Source organism: Cuculus canorus, chromosome 18, assembly GCF_017976375.1.
Source record: "Cuculus canorus isolate bCucCan1 chromosome 18, bCucCan1.pri, whole genome shotgun sequence".
NCBI lineage: Eukaryota > Metazoa > Chordata > Aves > Cuculiformes > Cuculidae > Cuculus > Cuculus canorus.
In genome coordinates this window covers 6377938-6395222 of record NC_071418.1, presented here as the reverse complement: position 1 = coordinate 6395222, position 17285 = coordinate 6377938, and the positions used below count along the sequence as shown (strand labels likewise).

The following is a 17285-nucleotide window of genomic DNA, read 5'->3' as shown; positions in this document are numbered from 1 at the left end:
ACTTTGAGCAGGGGCAGCAGATGCAGGGCAGCCCAGAGAAACCCAGCAAGAAGAGTTTAGTACAAGTGTTTATTGTCTTTTCCCCAGAGGGCACATACAAATCGGGCCGGATTCTGGCTCCTACACGGAGTCCTCACAAGGTTAGTTCACATGCGGTTAAAAACAGCTCTACCAGTACCGTTACATCGAAACGTTAAAAGCTGACCAAAGAAATAAAAATCCCCTGGCAGATTCCAACAGCAAGGAATGCCAGTCACACGGGACAGGGACAGAGGATGTTAGGGGACCACAGGGATGGACAAGGGATCTTTAAAGGACACAGTGAGTCACTGCTATCAAATCAGACCCCAGCTGGGGGTCCCCAGACAGGGGACACTTGGACCACCTTGGCTACCTGCCGTTAGCCAAAGCAGGGAGGCAGGGATGGAGAACGGCTGCTCATTGCAATCAGCCAGGGAAAGCCTTTGCCTTCCCACAGCACGGGTACCGCCTTGGCAGTCAGCAGCAAAGCCAGTGCTGGCTGAGCCACTGCCACGGTGTCAAATGTGGTTACGAGAGCTGAACTCACCCTGGAAGCAGAGAGTGGGACCAAAAGAATGAGCAGGCAGGGTAAGACCCATGACCCTGCCCGCACCCTGTGGGCTGGCAGACCTGTGTCCCATGCCCAGATGGAGAGACGGAGCAGGGACTCTCCCTGCCCACGGCAAGTGAGTGGCTGCTGGGAGGAAGGAGCCTTTGCTCCCATCCTCCTGGCTTTCCTGGGGCAGCGCGTGCCGAAACAGGCAGCCACAAAGGAGGGGGGTCAGCTCCTGCTGGTTGCCCCAGCTCCTTGTATCCCAGAGCTGCTCCGCCAGAAGGCCTGGCAATGCCAGGCAGGGCCATGCCCTCCTCAACCTGGAACCACGTCCTGCCCCAGAGACACCTGAGTAGTCCCTAAAAGACTCTCCCAGGGGATTTGTGGCCATCCTGCAGGGGGAGGGGAGCCTGCCCCAGCCCACACTGCCGGACTGCCCTCGCTGGGGAGCCAAATCACCAAAAAGAGCCTACAAACCAGCCAAAGACCTGCTACAAACATGCACGGCAGTGAAACCCTACCAGGACAGAGGCAGCGGCCGCGTGTCCGCCCTGCAGAGAAATCAGAAAACCCAGAAGCAAAGCAAAGGAAAACCAGCAAGGCCAACCCATCCCTGTTGTACAGCCTGTGAACCTGGGGAAGCTGGGATGGGGGGCAGGAAGGGGGTCTGGGAAGGGACTGGGATCACTAGTGGTTGGTACTGCATTGCTACGGGAGCGAAGGAGCCAATGCCCCAGAGCCCTCCCCGAAGGGGTGGGGAGCAGCCCGTGCGCCCCAGGTCGGTGCTCCAGGCAGAGGGAGCTGGAGAAGGCTCCCCTCCATGGTGTAAAACATCCCCGAGCTGGTGCAGACAGGAAGGGAAAGGAGAAGCTGACGCAGGGGCGTGAAGCATCTCTGGTCTTCCCGGAGCACCAGGAGCCAGACCTTGGCGCTGCCGGACGGCGTTTGGCCCCAGAATCGCTGTCAGCTGTAAGGCAGGAAGACTTGAGACTGAGCAGGAGCTACTGAGAGGGGAAGAAGAGGGTGCGCAGGGCAGGTGGAGAGCACGGGGCTCCCCAGTGCCAGGACTCATTCTCCAGCTGCCACCGGGCTTCCCACAATGTCTTTTCCAGGTGTCTTGAGTTTCCCGTTACAGGAACACTGGTGGCATTCTCTCCTCCCGTGAGCTGCTCAGGGTGAGCGCGTTAGGCTGGGAAGTCGGTGCTGTGGTGCCTGCCGTGCTCATCGGTGACGGCCAGGTACGTGGCTCGCATGCTCGGGGAGTACTGTGGGAAGAGGAGATGGCACTTAGCGCATCTTCAGCCACTGCCGAGCCCCCACCAGCCACAGCCAAGCCAGCCTTGGCACTGCCACCACTGCTCAGCCACCAGAGAAAGCCCGAGGATGGAGAGAGAAGATTGCTTCCCATTTGTATCAATTGCCAATTAATCTGCCAAGCTGCCGTGGGTGAGGGAAGCAGACCCTGTTCACAGCCTTTCCAAGGGGAGGGGAGGGGGATAGGGAGGGGGATAGGGAGGAGCATAGGGAGGGGGATAGGGAGGTGGACACCCCCCCGAGTCAAGATACGTCAAGCACCTCAGCTTGCTCCCTCCCACACTGCCAGGACATCAGCCAGGCTTGTCCTCCACCTTTCTGACTCCAGCCTGGCAGCAATTTCAGCCCCAATCACCAAACCTGGATGCATCCCATCCCGAGGGGCTCCCACTGGGATTCCAGCTCCTCTGCCTGTGCCAGGATGGGAACAGCAGCACCCCAAGCACCAGGAGGGATGGCACTGGGATGGAGCAGAATGGGGTTTAGCCCCAGCACCCAGGCTTGGGGCTGGGTCTCTGTGGCAGCTGAGCTGGGTTTTTCTCCCTGAGCTTCTCTGTCCACACAAAAAACATAGGCCAGGGACACCGCGGCTCACTGGGTGCCTGTGCCAGCAACCACTGCAGCTGAGCTGCCCAGCAGCCCCCCAGTCCAGGCAAGGTTCCCCTGCCACCCCGGGAAGGGGCTAACAGCAAGCCCAGGGCAAAGCCAAAACCTTCACCCCTCACCCTGCCAACGCTGCAGAATTCCATCTCTCCAGTGTTTTGCAGGGGGGAGGCAAACCCCAGCCAGGCTTTAAGGAAGATATATTCTGAGTTCAGTATTTTGGACCGTGAAAGTTCTTCCTCAGGGATCTGAATCCTGGTTAAATTAGACCAGTCAGGGTGGGGAGAAATGCTCAGCTTAATCCCCTCCGATTCATCCCCCGCCCCAAGGAAGAAGCTCGCCAGCTGCCAGCTCTGCACAATCGGATTTCAGCCTCCTGCGTGGTGCAGCTCCACGTTTTCACCTGATGGCAAAGATCTTCCCCAGCAGAGGCGAGTGTGGTGTCCCTGTCACGGCAGCACACCCGGAGCTGCGCCCCAGCCCCACCGTGGTGCCAATGCCGTGCCCACAAGGGGCGACCTGGGGAGGCCATCCCTGCTTCAGATGGAGGCATCAAAGCAGGTTAAATCCTGTCAGAAGGGGAAGGGAAAAAACTAGACCGAGAAGGGGATGGAGAAGGGAACAATTTGCAGCCATACAACAAATAATGGGAGCTGCAAATCCAATCCCTTGTGCACTTGTGCTGGAGTCAAAGCACAGCCCTGTCCCTCCTGAGCCTTCCAAGCTCTCCCCAAAATGCAAGCAGCCCCACGGAAAGGGGGTGGAGGGAGGCACCGAGGAGGGGAAGAAGGACGTGAAGTCAGCTGCTGCCCCAGAAGGAGGAAGAGGGAGAAGGAAGTGGCTGAACTTACTCTTGATGGGCAACTTAGCTCCAAAATAATGGATGCAAAAAACAAAAAGAAATGAAAACATAAAGCAGGCGTTAACAGGCAGGGTGGGCTTAACCGAACAGCGGGGGAATGGGAACGTGCATTGGTTACTGTGGAAAACATCTTTTGAAAGTCAGAATGAATAAGAAATAAAGCAGACAGAGAAGAGCAGCTGAAGGGGAGACTATTTTGGTCTCCTCCGAGCACGTGGCTGGTGACCTCTCCCCACAGCCTCTGCGGGCCGGCTGGGAACTGGGTTAGCACGGTGGGCAGGAGCGATGTGCTCGCAGACAGGACACATCCTCCGCAAGGGCAGGAGGAGGGGGCCAAGCTCAGCCGACACCATCCCACCCCGGCAGACCCCCTTGGTGCCCTGGGTGAGCGGCTTTCCAGGGAAAGCCACCCAGCTAACCCTCCCCAGCAGCCCACTGGGCATCACAAGGAGGACTTGGCCTCAGCTGTCCACCATACCGTGGGAGGAGGAGAGCCTCTGCCAATCAGGGGGACGTTCTCGTAGCGTGGGTTTCCACCGAAGAGCACGGCTTGGTTCCTGGAGGGGGAGAGCTGTCAGAGTCGGGGGCATGGCAAGAGCCCTATCATTGTCCCAACGCCCCCGATGTGGGGGAATGGTTTATCTCCAAGGTGGGGAGGATGACTTCGAGGATAAGTGCCTCACATGTACTCGGAGACAGGGGCATTGGAGATGGTCTGTGCCGGTGGGTGCAGGCTGCTCTGGCTGCCCAGGCTGCTGCTGTAGCTGCAGAAGCTACGGAGCTGCCCCCGAGCCGGGTGGTGGGTGGCGATGCGACGCGCCTGCGGGTTGAAGGGGTCTTCCTCATCCATGTCATCGTAGTCCCGGTCCCTGCAGGGACAAGGCACTGGCGCTCACTGCCGTGGTCCCAAAGGCAGTTTCCTCGCCATGCCCAGCTCGTGCCAGGGCAGGGGCCACGGGCAGACCTACCGGCCAACAAAGTGCTTCCAGGCACGCGGCATGGCACAGATGATGGTGGAGAAGGAAGCGGCCACCAGCAGGGAGAAGAGGACCAGGTAGAGCAAACCCTCCACCCCGTCATAGCAGATGCCAATAAGGGCATCCAGGTAGTCCTGCAGCAGAAGATGGGATGGGGCAGGGCTGGCGATGGTGTGGGGGGTGACTGCAGGAGCTGCACAGCCCTTTCACATCCCCTCCTCACCTTGTGCAGCCCTCGGCAGTCCAGCATGGCCGTGAGCTGGTGGAGGCTGGTCTCTGAGGAGTTGAGGAGCTGCTGGACACCCAGGAGGTCTTTCTGCAGGAGATGGGGGGGGGGGAGTCAGGGCATCGCTGGGCAGGATGGGGAGCAGAGGGGCCCTTGCTGCCCTCACCCCATACCTCGGCTGTTGGGAAGACGGGCAGCGCAAACTGTATCAGGCCCTGGATCTGGATCTGCATGGTGGTGAGCGAACGCTGGAAGACGGTGAGAGCCTGCAAAAAGGGAGCAGGGAGAGGTCACAGAGGTGTCTGGCTGCTGGGGACACCCCCCGCCCCACGCAGCACAAAGCAGGGTGCCCAGCTCCCCCGTACCTGCTGGAAGGGGTTGCTCAGGCTCTGGTCACAGTACAGGTAATAGTGAACCACCACTGCAAAGGAAATGGGAGACGTCGGAATGAGTGTCCCAGGGGGCAGAGAGCAGCAAGGGGGTGGCAGAATGGCAGCAGAGACACCCACAGGCAGGTCTGGGGGCTTTGGGAGGGCACTGGGCCCTGCTCCAAGCACATCCCCACCCCACGGCTGGCTCTTACCTGTGCTGATGTCGCTTTCTGTCTGGTTCACGATGAACTTGTCTGGGGCCACGCAGAAGTCACTGGTGCCCTGCGAGGACAAGAGGGACATCATTGGGGCTGGGAAGGATGAGATGGGTGCCCTAAGCTCTCAGCTTTGCCCTGGCACAGCCAGTACCACCCCTCCCCTCCTGTCCCCACTCACCACTGCTGCTGCCATGTCCACGGCCATGGAGGCCCAGCTGAGGACGAGTGTCAGCAGCCCACAGCACAGCATCCTGCGGGGACAGAAGTGAGTGTGCCACAGGGTCCAGCTCTGCCCTTAGCAGCAGCTCTGGCACCACCGAGCCTGGCTACAGGGGCTGGATCTGCCCAACTCAGTATCTGCAGCTCCGTCGAGCCTGGCCACGCGATACTCACATGGTGAGGAGACAGCGGGAGCGCTTGGCAAGCCCCAGGCACGCCAGGAGGCAGATGGTGAGGACGAGGATGAAGAAGAGCAGATAAGCCAACCACCTGGGTGCAGAACGAAGGCTCCGTCACACGCACCCATCTCCCCAGCCCCACCGAGATGCTCCGGCAGCCCAGCGCTATGGCCACACTCACCGGTAATACTCGACGTAGGCGACTTGGTTGGAAAGTTCGGTGAGGTTGGCACTGGCACCCTGCCAGGTGGGCAGCCCCGAGAGCTGCAGGACAATGCTGCCTGCCAACTGCTGCATGAATTTGAGGGTCTGCAGGTAGTCCCCCCGCGTGGCCAAGAGCTCGTTCAACCGTGCCAGGTGCTGCTCCAAGCCCACCTGCATCTGCAGCGTAGTGCCTGCCACCTGGGGATGCCAAGATGGTCAGCCCTGCCGGGATGATGCCGGGGGCTTCCCTGCCGTCAGAGCCATTCACCCTATCCACGGGAAGCCGGCCCTCCAGGAAAGATGGTATTCCTGCCCATGGCACAGGATTGGGACTGTATGATATTTAAGGTCCCTTCCAAAGCAAACTATTCTATGGTTTTACGAAAGCAGCCCCACATCAACCACTGGAGCTGGATGCATCCTCCAGAACAACCCTGTCATGGCCCTTCCTGGCCACAAAGGCTCCATTCTGCAGGATGATGTCACCCTCCCGTGCTCAGCGTGGTGCAGCCGCCCCAGGGGCTCAGCCGGAGCAGGCAGGGCTCGCCTGGGTCCCTCCAGCCGGATGCCTCCCCGCAGTACTTCAACCAAACCCAGAATGGGGGATCGATGTGACCCTGGGAGACGTGGAGGGGGTTGGATGGGAGGATCCTGCCCCACGCAGCCCTACCAGCGAGTCGATGTCGGTCAGGGTGTCGTTGGCGTGGTCCAGGGCATAGAGCAGCTGGTACACTCCATCGTTGGTCTCACTGTTCCCATAGAAGCCGATGCCAACGGCTGTGCTGTGGGCAGAGTGGGCAACCCCGATTAGAAGGGAGGGAAAATGCTCACACAAGGCGCCTTGCCTTGAGGCCAGGGTGGATGTGGGGACATCGGCTGAAGAGGGCACATAGAATAATAGAACAGAATCCTAGAATCACATAGGTTGGAAAAGACCTCCAAGCTCATCTAGTCCCATCATCAGTCCAACCCCAGAATGCCTGCTCAGTGTCACAACCACACGTATTCTGAACGCTCCAGTGAAGGAGACTCTACCACTATCCTGGGCAGCTTCTTCCAATGCTTGACAACCCTTTCTGTGAAGAGACTTTTCCTAGTATCCAATCTAAACCTCCCCTGACACAATTTGAGGCCATTTCCTCTCATCCTCTCACTTGTTACATGGGAGAAGAGACCAGCACCCACCTCACCACAACCTCCTTTCAGGAGCTGTAGAGAGTGATGATGTCTCCCCTCAGACTCCTCCAGGCTAAACAGCCCTGTTTCCCTCAGCTGCTCCTATAATCCTTGTTCTCCAGCCCCTTCCTCAGCTCCGTTCCCCTTCTCCAGACACACTCCAGCCCCTCAATGCCTTTCCTGTCGTGAAGGGACCAAAACTGAACATTGGATTTGAGATGCGGCCTCACCAGTGGCGAGTATAGGCTGATGATTTCTTTCCTGCTCCTGCTGGCCACACCATTTTCTACCACATTCCCTGGAGCATCCTGGTTTTGGGGGATGCCCCATGCCTGGCAGGGCAGAGCCAAAGCAGACGGGACAGGAACAGCAGCGTGATGAGGACCTACTCCCTGCTGGTGCCCACGGGGGACCTAAGCCCGGAGCTGCTCCATGGTCTGGACACTGTGGGTTGGAAGCTGCTCCTGCCAAACCCGGAGAGATGAGGGCAGAGGGGTTAGGCAAAGCAGATGAAGGGAAACCCCTGGAAGCAACGGAACCTCCTCCTGGGCTCAGCCCCAGGAGGAGAGACGGGTGGCAAGCTGGGGCCATGCTGTGGTGGCTCCAGACCCTATGGTGAGCTCGAGGCGGCCGCTTTGGTGCTCCCTGGCACCTGGTGTGCCAGTGGGTGAAGCTGGGCTGGAGGTCAAAGTCAGCTCCGAGACAGGGTGTGCCCCTGCCCTGGCCAGGTTTGTGTTTGCGTGTGTCCAGCCCATGGCACTTCCTCCTTCCCCTCGGCAGATGCCGAGAAAACCAAAAGGCATTGTCCTGCTTACCATGATCAGGCCTTTAACAGCTGCAAACAAGCCCAGCGTGGCTGTTGGGGGGTTTCAAAGCCCCTGGGGAACTGTTGGGTGATGCTGTGCAGCCTGAAAGCAGGCGCCTGGAGGCTGGAGGACCCAGGGGGTCTTGGGGGGAGCACTCCAAGCTCATTAGTGCCATTTCCCTGCTCCACATATCGCTCGCAGGCAGCCATCTCGCTCCGCCCAGGCGAAACCAGCCCCTTTGTCTGGCGAGCGGGTCACAGCCCGGCAGCGCAAGGGCCCTGTGTCCCATCCCTGCATCCTATCCTGTCCCCACTAGGACCAGACCTCCTGGGGGCACATGGCTTGGCTAGTGTGGGGTTCTCCTGGCCACAGGCTGCCAAAAACCTGGATGGGCTAGTGAAGCCACCAGAGCAGCATCCCCTTGTCTAATTGCTCTGGGCACCCACGGGACCTGCCAGCTGGGTCACGCTGCTGCCTGCCATCTGCTCCAGGCTGGGATTAGCAACCCGGCCCCGCTCCTGCCTGGGATTAGCCAGGAAGGCAGCAGGGCCGTGGTGGGGATGGGGACAGGCTGGCCCGTGGCCGGTCCCCAGGGCTGTCCCAGCATCAGCAGCTGCATGGAAGGAGGCAGGGATGGACCATATTTAATTGCGCTGCTCTAATTAAAGTGACTGGAGGCTGGAGCTTAAAACCCCTCGGTGATGGGGGCGGGGGGGACAGCAGCGGGTCCCCATCCCCATCCTCACCAGCAGATGAGCCCGGCGGTGACGGCCATCCAGGTGATGCAGCAGGAGCGGGGCCGCTTGCTGTCGGGCTCCTGGTCCTTCTTGCAGCAGCACAGGCAGATCAGGTAGATGGTGAGGAAGAGGAGGTTGAGGCCGAGGCAAACGGCAGCCACCAAGCCTAGGAAAATCAGCGACTGGGAAGGAGAGAGGGGACAATCAGCGCCTGTGAATGTCACGCGCCCCACGGGATGGTCACACGGGGGAAGAGGAAGCGTCCCCATCCCTCTCCCCATCCCTCTCCCCATCCCTGTCCCCATCCCTGTCTCCACGCGGGCCCGCCGGGGGTACAGCAGCCCCTCCCAGGGGTCCGCTGTCCCCCCCACCCCATTTCGGGGTGCCGGTGGCCGGTGCCCCACCTGCAGGGGGGGCAGCAGCGCCGAGGCGACCCCTTCGCCACCCCCAAAGCGGGAAGCGGGGGGCTCGCACCGAGCCGGGGGGAGGGAGCGGCCCTTGCCCGGCTCGGGAAAGGGGGTGACGGGTCCGTACCTGCTGGTAGTCGGGGTCCCGCGGTCGGAAGGAGGCGGGCACGGGCTGCAGGCGCAGGTCGCGGTGCGGGAGCCCGTGCAGCCAGGCCGCCCACCAGGGCGCCAGGTAATCGGCGCGGGCGGGCGGCATGGCCGGGGCCGGGGGCGCCGCACCAGGGGCTGCCCGGGCAGGACACGCCCCCGGCGGTGACCACGCCCCCAAACAGGGCACGCCCCATCGGTTATGGCCACGCCCCCACAGAGCTACACCCACCCCCTCAACTATGGCCACGCCCTGGCTATGACCACGCCTCCTCAACAAACGGCCACACCCACCAGTCACCGCCCACGCTACAACTGGCCACGCCCCTAAACTACGACCACGCCCACACATCACTAAGAGCCCCTACAAAGCTCCGCCCCGAGCCCATGGCCACGCCCACACAGTGATGCTTCGACGCAGCCTCCGAGTCCGTAGTCACGCCCACAGATCACTGGCCACGCCCCATCAGCCACCACCCCGCCCCCAGTTCCACGCGCAGGGTCAGGGACGGCGTCATGGGTCCCAGACGCCACCCCAGCTCCCTATAGGGGCTCCGCACTGCCCCCCTCCCCAGGGCTCTGCATCCCTTGCCCCCATCCCTGCTCCAGAGGGTATGCATCCCCTTCCCTCGCCACAGCCTCCCCACAGCCCCCAGACTGTGTTTCAGGCCATCACCTTGTGGAGCTGCGCCCATGGACACCCTCACGCTGTCACCAGTTCCTCCGTTTGCCACACACCCACAGGAGAGCTCTGCTCCCAGCTCCCATTTCCCGAGAGTCCCCATCCCCACGGCTGCAGCCAGGATCTCCGTCAGGGACAGGGCACGGAAATGATTTTAAGCGGGCAACAACTTTTCCATCACAAAAATCTTGCAGCCAAAGGAAACCAAGACCCCTTTGCTCCCCTTAACAGTGATCCTGATCGGACATGGCAGAGTCCTCGGTGATGGCATGATCGGCACAGAGATAAGACCTTCTCCACTTCTCCAGTGCCAAGGACCATCAAGACTTCCACCTCCACAGCCACCCAGGCCCTCAGGGAAGCTGCCCACCTCCCCCTGGTGCCGGGGAGCCCTGTTCCAGCGTATCCCAGTACAGAGACCCTCTCTGTCGCTGCAGAACAGCCCAAAGCCACCTCAGGCCTGGTCCCAGCTGGAGCAGTGAGAACACAATGAGTCTCTTCTCAATGCTTTTGGGAAAGAACAAACATGGGTAACGGTCCCGGTCTTTATTTATAGTAACAAAAAGTGGACAGGCCCACATGGGAACAGCTCATTTCAGCTCCTTCACAGCCAAACCTGCAGAAGAGAAAGAGATGGGTCAGTGGTTGGCAAGGCTCTGCGCAGCTGGCAGGACCCATATTCTCCTGAAGCCAGGCAGGGAAAAACAGCCCTTTGGCTCCCAAGGATGCCGACACCGGAAAATGAGAGGCAACAGCAGCATTTAGCTGGAGGTGGAACTGACAGCAGCATCGGCTCCGCTACATGCAGCCTCAAGGTGCCAGTGCCCCCAAACACCAGGTCTGTCACCCGCCACACTGCATTCCCTGCAGACTCCCTGGGATACCTGGGGGCAGGGACTGCTTCAACTTCTCCGCCTTCTCCTTGTCTGTGATGACCAGGGTGTACAGGTACCGGCTGCAGCGCACCTTGAACTTCACATTGTCCTTGTTCTTCTTGATCTTCACGGCTGTGGGACCAAGGGAGAGTTCAGCACTGGCCCCACACGCTCCCAACACCCTTCACAAACTACATCCAAGAAGAGCGATTCCTGGGGAAAGGTGGATCCTACATCAATTTTTGTCACGCAAGAGGATGATCACCGCCCTTCCTGGCCCAACTGTATGAGGGAACATTCAAACCAAGCATTTTCCCACACTGCCGTCACCAATGGCTCTGCTCCCTTGCAGGGATGTGGCACAGATAAGCTAACGGTGGATTCTGGGAGGCTCTGTTGTTCCACAGCAGCAGTGCCATCTTCTGCTCCTGAACAGCAGCAGCGGTGGCCAGAATGTGGCTCTCAAACACAGCGGCAAGCACTTCCTATCTCCTTCCTGTCCCCCTAAAGCAGATTTATCTGGGCAGCTTGCTCAGAGCCATGGCCAGTCATGCTCCTCCAGAGCCCCTGCAGCTTGACGTGACAAGAGCTGCTGCAAAATCTGGAGCAAGAGGAAAGGGATGAAAGCGCATTGGGAAGTGCTGTCAGCAGCTACACCAACAATTCAGTGCTCAGCCATCCCTTCTCGCCCACACCTGTGCATTAGCAGCTCATCTTCAGCATGAAAGTACCTCTTCCTTGTGACAGCTAGATCCAAATAAGCGTAAGAAGAGGGAAAACTCTTCATGTGTTGTTAAACACCGAGACAAGGCACTTCCAGGGTTTAAATTATCACGGTCTTTGTATTTGACACAAAAGAAAATGCATGTTTGAGTGAGATTCACTTGTCATTCTGTCAGAATCCCTCAGAACCTGACATCTTGCAGCTTTTCAAAGGCTACAGTGAACTGGGGTGAAATCTGCAAAGATTTCAAAAGCTACAGCTGGGGCTGGGCAGAAACACTCCAGAAGAAAAGACAGAGCTGAGCATCAGCCCCTGGAAAACCCCAGACCCGTACGCGAGCTCCTGCCTGCGGATGCTGCCGTGTATTCATCTGCTCACAGGCAGCGACCTCAGCTCAACACAAGCTGCTCTAAATGTCACCAGGACAAAGCCTTGACAGCAAGCCTAAGCCTTGATACAAGCTAAGGGGCTCCTCAACCTGCACAGGGACACCATGCCCCATGGCCCTGCTCTGGCCGTGAAGAACGGCTCCCATGCCAAAGCATCCCACTTGACTCCTCCCCCGTGTCACACAGGGCAGTCTCAGCACTCACACTTTGCATCCTTCCTTCTGGCTGTCAGCAGAAAATCTTTAATCTCCTCAATCTTGCGGGGCTGAAAAGTAAAACAGAGACTCGGTGCGTGGAAAACAGCCGAGAGCTCACGCCTCTGCTCAGGGTTAGTCTCTGAGCCTCCCCAGCTCAGAATTCCGCTCCCACAGCCAACACCCACCAGCCCCAGTGCATGGGGCAGCCCTCTCCCCCGCAGCCAGCTCAAGGAGCACCTCTGCTCCCGCAGCAGGGCCGTGTCCCAGCCATGAGGCAACGGGGGGCTCGGCACTGTCACCCCCACCCTCCCTCACGTCCGGGGAAGAGCCCACAGGGCAGCCCCACGAGGAGAGATGAGGGACAGCGCTGGGCCCGTGCGCTCCCCCAGCCCTCTCTCCTCACCATGGTTCCGGGCCGGGATCAGAGCGCTCCAACCTGCGACACAAACAACCCAAGATGGCGTCAGTGCACCCACCGCCCAACAACGAAAGATCGCCATCCGCCTTTCCGCGCTCACCCACCGCCCACTGCCCGCCATCCGGTCGCTCCGCGTCCCCTCTCCTCCCCTGCCCCTCCCCGGGGCCGCCCAACCTCCAGTGGCCGCGGATGGCGGCGGATCCCGCAAGGTCCCCCCCGCCCCCCAGCATCCCCTACCTACACCTCCTGCCTCTGCGGAGAAAGCGGAAGTGAAGGCGGCACTTCCGCATCCGGGCCTCACCCCCCACCCCCGCCACGAGCACCACTACGGCTCGAGCGGAGGGACAAAAAGAGTGCGGTCGCGATCGCGGGAGTCATCCCTGCGATGAGTTGGCGGGGGTCTCAGCTCCGCGCTGCACAGGGAACGGAGGGAAAGCCGGGAGCGCCGGGCATTCCCAGCCTCTCCGGACCCTCCATGCACCACGGACGGGGAGCGCGGCCGCACGAGTGGGCTGTTTGCAGCTTCTCGAGGCCCAGCACCTCTCATGGGGGTCCCTGGCGCAGGCTCCGCCCTACTCCCGTGCTGCGCCAGGGACCCCCATGAGAGATCCTGGGGCTCGACGGCTCGGGTAAGGCTGCAATGGAGCAGCTTTGCCACAAGAGAGAGCCTCAGCCACACTCAAAACCCCCAAACATTCCTCAAACACCTGCAATAATCATTAAGGGCAGATGGTGGGGGGCGAGGGAACCCATCCTGTCCCTGTCCCTGCAGCTTCTCCGTCCTATTGCCCTTGTCCTCATCCTCCTGAGCCCTACGTGGGCCAGGAGTGGCATTTTGGGATGCTGGCATGCTCCTCAGAGGTGCCAGTTTGTGGGTGCTTCAGTGCTTGGATGGGGTCGTTGGGGTCATTAAAAATGCTGGGGTCACTGGGGATGGTGGGAATGGACGGGGCAGGGGGCTGTATGCCTTCCCCTTGGCCCCAGTTCCAGCTCTGTCCCGAGTTCTCCTGCTAGAGGTGCCTTTGCGGGGGTCACACACCCTGCACCGACTCTGGGGATGTGGCACCTGCTGGCCACGAGTGCCGGAGCCCCTCAGACCGTGCCAGAGACCCCCCATCCGTGCAGGGGCCCCTCACCCAGGTCATCGCTCGAACCTCCTGGATGAGGAAGGAGCACGATGCCTTATCCAGGTCTGGCATTCCTGGGATGCAGAGAGGGAAGTGATGGAGCTGCTGGCTCCTATGACGCCCTGACCCAACACCCTGATGGACAGTTCAAATGATGTGGGAATAAACCATCCGGGGCAGGAAAACGCCTGATGCAGCTGCAAGGGTGGAAGTGAAAAGTGGGGGAGACTCAAGCTCACAAATCCCACGGTTCTGCACCCACAAGGAAGGTCCCTGCTGTGGCTGTAGCTGTCCTGAGGGTTCCTGGAACGGCACGGGCTTTGGCTTGCAGTGCCCTCTGCTCCTGCCCGGCTGCCTGTGGGTGCCAGGGGAGGATCCCAGCAGGTCTATCCCTCCCGCTGCTGGGGTGCAGAAGGACCTTTCCCATCGGGAGAGAGCCAGGGGGAGCAGAGCAGCCCCCCACAACCAGCTGGAGGACGAGCCCCCATTCTCTATAACCCATGGATGTCCCCATGGGACCAGGTGCCTCCACATGTCCATCCATGGAACCAGGTGCACCCACAGCTACAGGGGCTGCAGATTTTGGGGGGCTGGTGCATCCCAGCTAAAGCAAACCCTTCCCCAGGACCGTGCCCTGATGCCATCGGTGCCCCCTCCGCTGCCCCACGCCCATAGGCGTTTACTCTGGGGTGGCTGAGCCAGCGCTGGGTGCCAAAGCTCCCAAAGGTTAATTACCTGCTGTTTCCTGATCTTGCAGCCACGGTGGGTTTGGAGATGGATAATTAATTACCTTCTGCTTTTAATCACTGCTGGCAGGGGGATGCTGTTGGCAACGGTTGTGTTCCATGGGGAACCGGAAGGCTGTGGGGTTGTGTCTTGTCTTGGTGGTATGGATACAGCTCATCTCATCCAGGAGACTCAAAACCTCTGGGACCTGAGTCCGTTGGCACTGGCAGCTCCACTGGGTGAGGGAATTAAGTTACCAGGAGGGAAAAGGGGGAGGAAGAAAGGAAGCGGTTGGTGTCACCAGAGAAGAGACAGCTTTCCTCAGGTGCTGCTCTTGGGCTTGGCCCTCTCCACAGAATCATAGAATCACTAGGTTGCGAAAGACCTCTTGCGTTATTGAGTCCAACCATTCCTATCTGACAGTAAACCATGTCCCTGAGCACCTTGTTTACACATCTTTTAAATACCTCCAGGGATGGTGACTCAACCACCTCCCCAGCCCTGCTCCTCCTGGCTGAAGCGGTGCTTGGGGTATCCAGCTGTGATGGGAGAAAGGATTTGTCGGGGATGCTTCCCCTCCATATCTACCTGCCCATCTTGTGTCTACCACCCCATACCCATCACTCTGTGCCCACCACCCCACACTTCTCAGTCTATGCCCATCACTCCATGCCTATCACCCAATACCCATCACTCCATGCCCACCACCCCATGCCCATCACCTCATGCCTATCACCCCATGCCCGCCACCCCATGTCCATCACCTTGTGCCCACCACCCCGTGCCCATCACTCTGTGCCCATGAACTTGTGCCCTGTACCCACCACCCTGTGCCCATCACCTCATGCCTATCACCCCATTCCCATCACTCTGTTCCCATCACCTCATGCCCATCACCTCGTGCCCACCACCCTGTACCCACCACCCCACACTTGTCAGTCTATGCCCATCACTCCATGCCTATCACCCAATACCCATCACCCTGTGCCCACCACCCCATGTCCATCACCTTGTGCCCACCACCCCGTGCCCATCACCGTGCCCACCACTTTGTGCCCATGAACTTGTGCCCACCACCCTGTGCCCATCACCTCATGCCTATCACCCCATTCCCATCACTATGTTCCCATCACCTCATGCCCACCACCCCACGCCCGTCACTCTATGCCCATCACCCCGTGCCCATCACCCCATGCCCACCCCACACACATCACCCCATGCCCACCCCCCCACGCCCGTCACTCTATGCCCATCACCCCACAGCACTCCCACGCGGTGACGGTACCACCAGTTGCTCCCAGTATCACACTAAGACAAGTTACTGGGACAAAACCTGCAGCCGGGGCAAGACCTGTGGGGCTCCCACTGAAGGGAGGTTTGTTGGGTGGGATAATCCCCCCCCTCCTTCCACCGAATGAGATTTTTAATTGTTTGATTTACGTATCTCATCTTGGATCGGCTGATCTACTCTGCTGTCTTTTAATTGCTTCAAAAGTTGAGCAGTTTTTCATGTTTTAAGGAGTGCTGGGTTGTATAATTAAACCACTAACAGTGTAAATCAACAGTGCAGAAGAAAGACAGCAGAGAATTAAGGAAGCTTCTTGGCATAATAATAAAACCAAACCGGCATGAAAAGTGCCCATTACGGCGCCGACGCTGAATACTAATGCTCGGCCAAGGGGAGCAAAGCACCGTCCGGCTTTGGTGAGGGGTTGCCAACACCAGCCTCCAAAATCACCTTTTTTTGGCCCAAAGTGCGCTGTGGAGCCACTGGAGCCTGAATTGGGGGACAGGTGGGTCATGTCCCTCCCTGTCCCACGGTCCCTGTCCCACTCTGAGCAGCCTGGGAACCGATTCGCTTTGACTTTATTAATATTATTTAAAAGCCGAGTGGGTGTATAAATCAACAAAAATAATTCATGAGAATCATTAGCTCCTCAAAGACGGGATCTTTTTACAACCAGCTTTAAATTAAAAAAAAAAAGCAAAAAATCCTCACTACATTGAAACTGCGGCTTTTAAAACACATCAAATACATTTCCTCCCTGCCTCCCACCGGCCCGGCTCCTCTGCCTAATGAAATTCAATTAGCATCCTTAATTCACCCGCTGGCTACCAGTTTTATATTAAAAAATCTTTGTGGTTCTGCTTGGGAAGCGCCGTGTCAGGATCACGGTTGTGTTCAGCCTCACTGTTCAGGGGAACCGTGCATTCCGCGCCCCCCGTGTGGGTTTGGGTGAACAGCTCAGTGAGGAGTCTTCATCCTCATCCTCTGTCAGTTGATCCAAGAGGCACCATCGAGATGGGATTCAATGGAGTCATGGGGAGAAAACCTGGGATGCCGGATCTGGGCCACACCAGGATCGTGGTTGTGTCTAACGCCAGGGCTCTGGGGCATCACCTTGGTGCAGGGTTGGGTGAACAGCTTCATAAGGAGCCTTCGTTCTCCTCTTCCAGCAGCTCCAGGAGGCACCAGGAAGGTGGGATTCGATGGAGCCATGTGGAGGAAACCCAGAATGTCAGATATGGGCCACGCTAGGATCATGGTTGCATTTAACTCTAAGACCCAGGGGCACAGCACATCGCCTTGGTGCAGGATTGGGTGAACAGCTTGATGAAGAGCTTTCATCCTCCTCTTCCAGCAGCTCCAGGAGGCACCAGCAAGGTTGGATTCGATGGAGCCATGTGAAGGAAACACGGGATGCCAGATCTGGTCTGTTTGAGGATCACGGTTGTGTTTAACCCCCCAGATCAGGGGCACCATCCATGGTGCCATCTCATGGCTGCAGGGTTGGGTGAACAGCTCAACGAGGAGCCTTCATCCTCATCCTCTGCCAGCAGCTCCAGGAGGATCTGGCTAGGTGGGGTTTTCATCAGCCCTCGTGGAGGAAACCCAGGATGCCAGATATGACCTTCCCAACATCCAATCTCCCCCCTCCTCAAATGCAGCCCGTGCTGGGACCCGCAGGTGCTGCCCGCTGAGCGTGCTGGGATGATGTCCCCAGAACGCCCGGGGCCAGCAGGGACCCAGCTGGTGCAAAGGGTGACCCCAGCAGCTCCAACGGGAGATGATTTGCCGCAGTGGGTTTAAGCGGCGTGTTGGCAGTCGGCAAGATACGTGTGTCAC

The 17285-nt window shown here is 59.0% G+C and overlaps 2 protein-coding genes across 6 annotated transcripts; both read right to left on the bottom strand.

The window, feature by feature from the left end:
• Positions 1 to 92: 92 nt before the first annotated feature.
• On the bottom strand, positions 93 to 9207 carry TTYH2 (tweety family member 2). Of its 4 annotated transcripts, none has more exons than XM_054083577.1 (15): positions 9001 to 9207; positions 8476 to 8648; positions 6418 to 6529; positions 5725 to 5945; positions 5539 to 5634; positions 5324 to 5396; positions 5140 to 5209; positions 4922 to 4977; positions 4730 to 4822; positions 4554 to 4646; positions 4322 to 4464; positions 4037 to 4222; positions 3832 to 3910; positions 3343 to 3360; positions 93 to 1839 (listed from the first exon to the last, which is right to left on the bottom strand). In XM_054083577.1, the coding sequence occupies exons 1-15, from the start codon at positions 9127 to 9129 to the stop codon at positions 1759 to 1761; spliced, it is 1623 nt and encodes a 540-aa protein (XP_053939552.1). In that variant the 5' UTR covers positions 9130 to 9207; the 3' UTR covers positions 93 to 1758. The 4 variants fall into 4 exon arrangements, with proteins under 4 accessions (XP_053939552.1, XP_053939554.1, XP_053939555.1 ...); XM_054083579.1 differs by having other exon boundaries at positions 94 to 1839; positions 3343 to 3355; XM_054083580.1 differs by having other exon boundaries at positions 94 to 1839; positions 3343 to 3378; positions 3833 to 3910.
• A 1003-nt stretch (positions 9208 to 10210) lies between these two features.
• RPL38 (ribosomal protein L38) lies at positions 10211 to 12604 on the bottom strand. Of its 2 annotated transcripts, none has more exons than XM_054083372.1 (5): positions 12543 to 12604; positions 12291 to 12323; positions 11895 to 11955; positions 10587 to 10709; positions 10211 to 10318 (listed from the first exon to the last, which is right to left on the bottom strand). In XM_054083372.1, the coding sequence occupies exons 2-5, from the start codon at positions 12291 to 12293 to the stop codon at positions 10293 to 10295; spliced, it is 213 nt and encodes a 70-aa protein (XP_053939347.1). In that variant the 5' UTR covers positions 12294 to 12323; positions 12543 to 12604; the 3' UTR covers positions 10211 to 10292. The 2 variants fall into 2 exon arrangements, with proteins under 2 accessions (XP_053939347.1, XP_053939348.1); XM_054083373.1 differs by having other exon boundaries at positions 12547 to 12595.
• Positions 12605 to 17285: the final 4681 nt, after the last annotated feature.

Bases quoted from the DNA above. Each gene is read 5' to 3' on its own strand.
- TTYH2 (XM_054083577.1), bottom strand. From the start codon at position 9,129: ATGCCGCCCGCCCGCGCCGATTACCTGGCGCCCTGGTGGGCGGCCTGG. The intron at 5,635-5,724 runs GTGAGTGTGGCC...TTCTGCACCCAG, and splicing joins GCCTACGTCGAGTATTACCG to GTGGTTGGCTTATCTGCTCT. The intron at 3,911-4,036 runs GTGAGGCACTTA...CTCCCCCTCCAG, and splicing joins GCCCCTGTCTCCGAGTACAT to GAACCAAGCCGTGCTCTTCG.
- RPL38 (XM_054083372.1), bottom strand. The intron at 10,710-11,894 runs GTGAGTGCTGAG...TTGGTCCCACAG, and splicing joins CAGAAGGAAGGATGCAAAGT to CCGTGAAGATCAAGAAGAAC. The intron at 10,319-10,586 runs GTATCCCAGGGA...TCTCTTCTGCAG, and splicing joins GAAGCAGTCCCTGCCCCCAG to GTTTGGCTGTGAAGGAGCTG.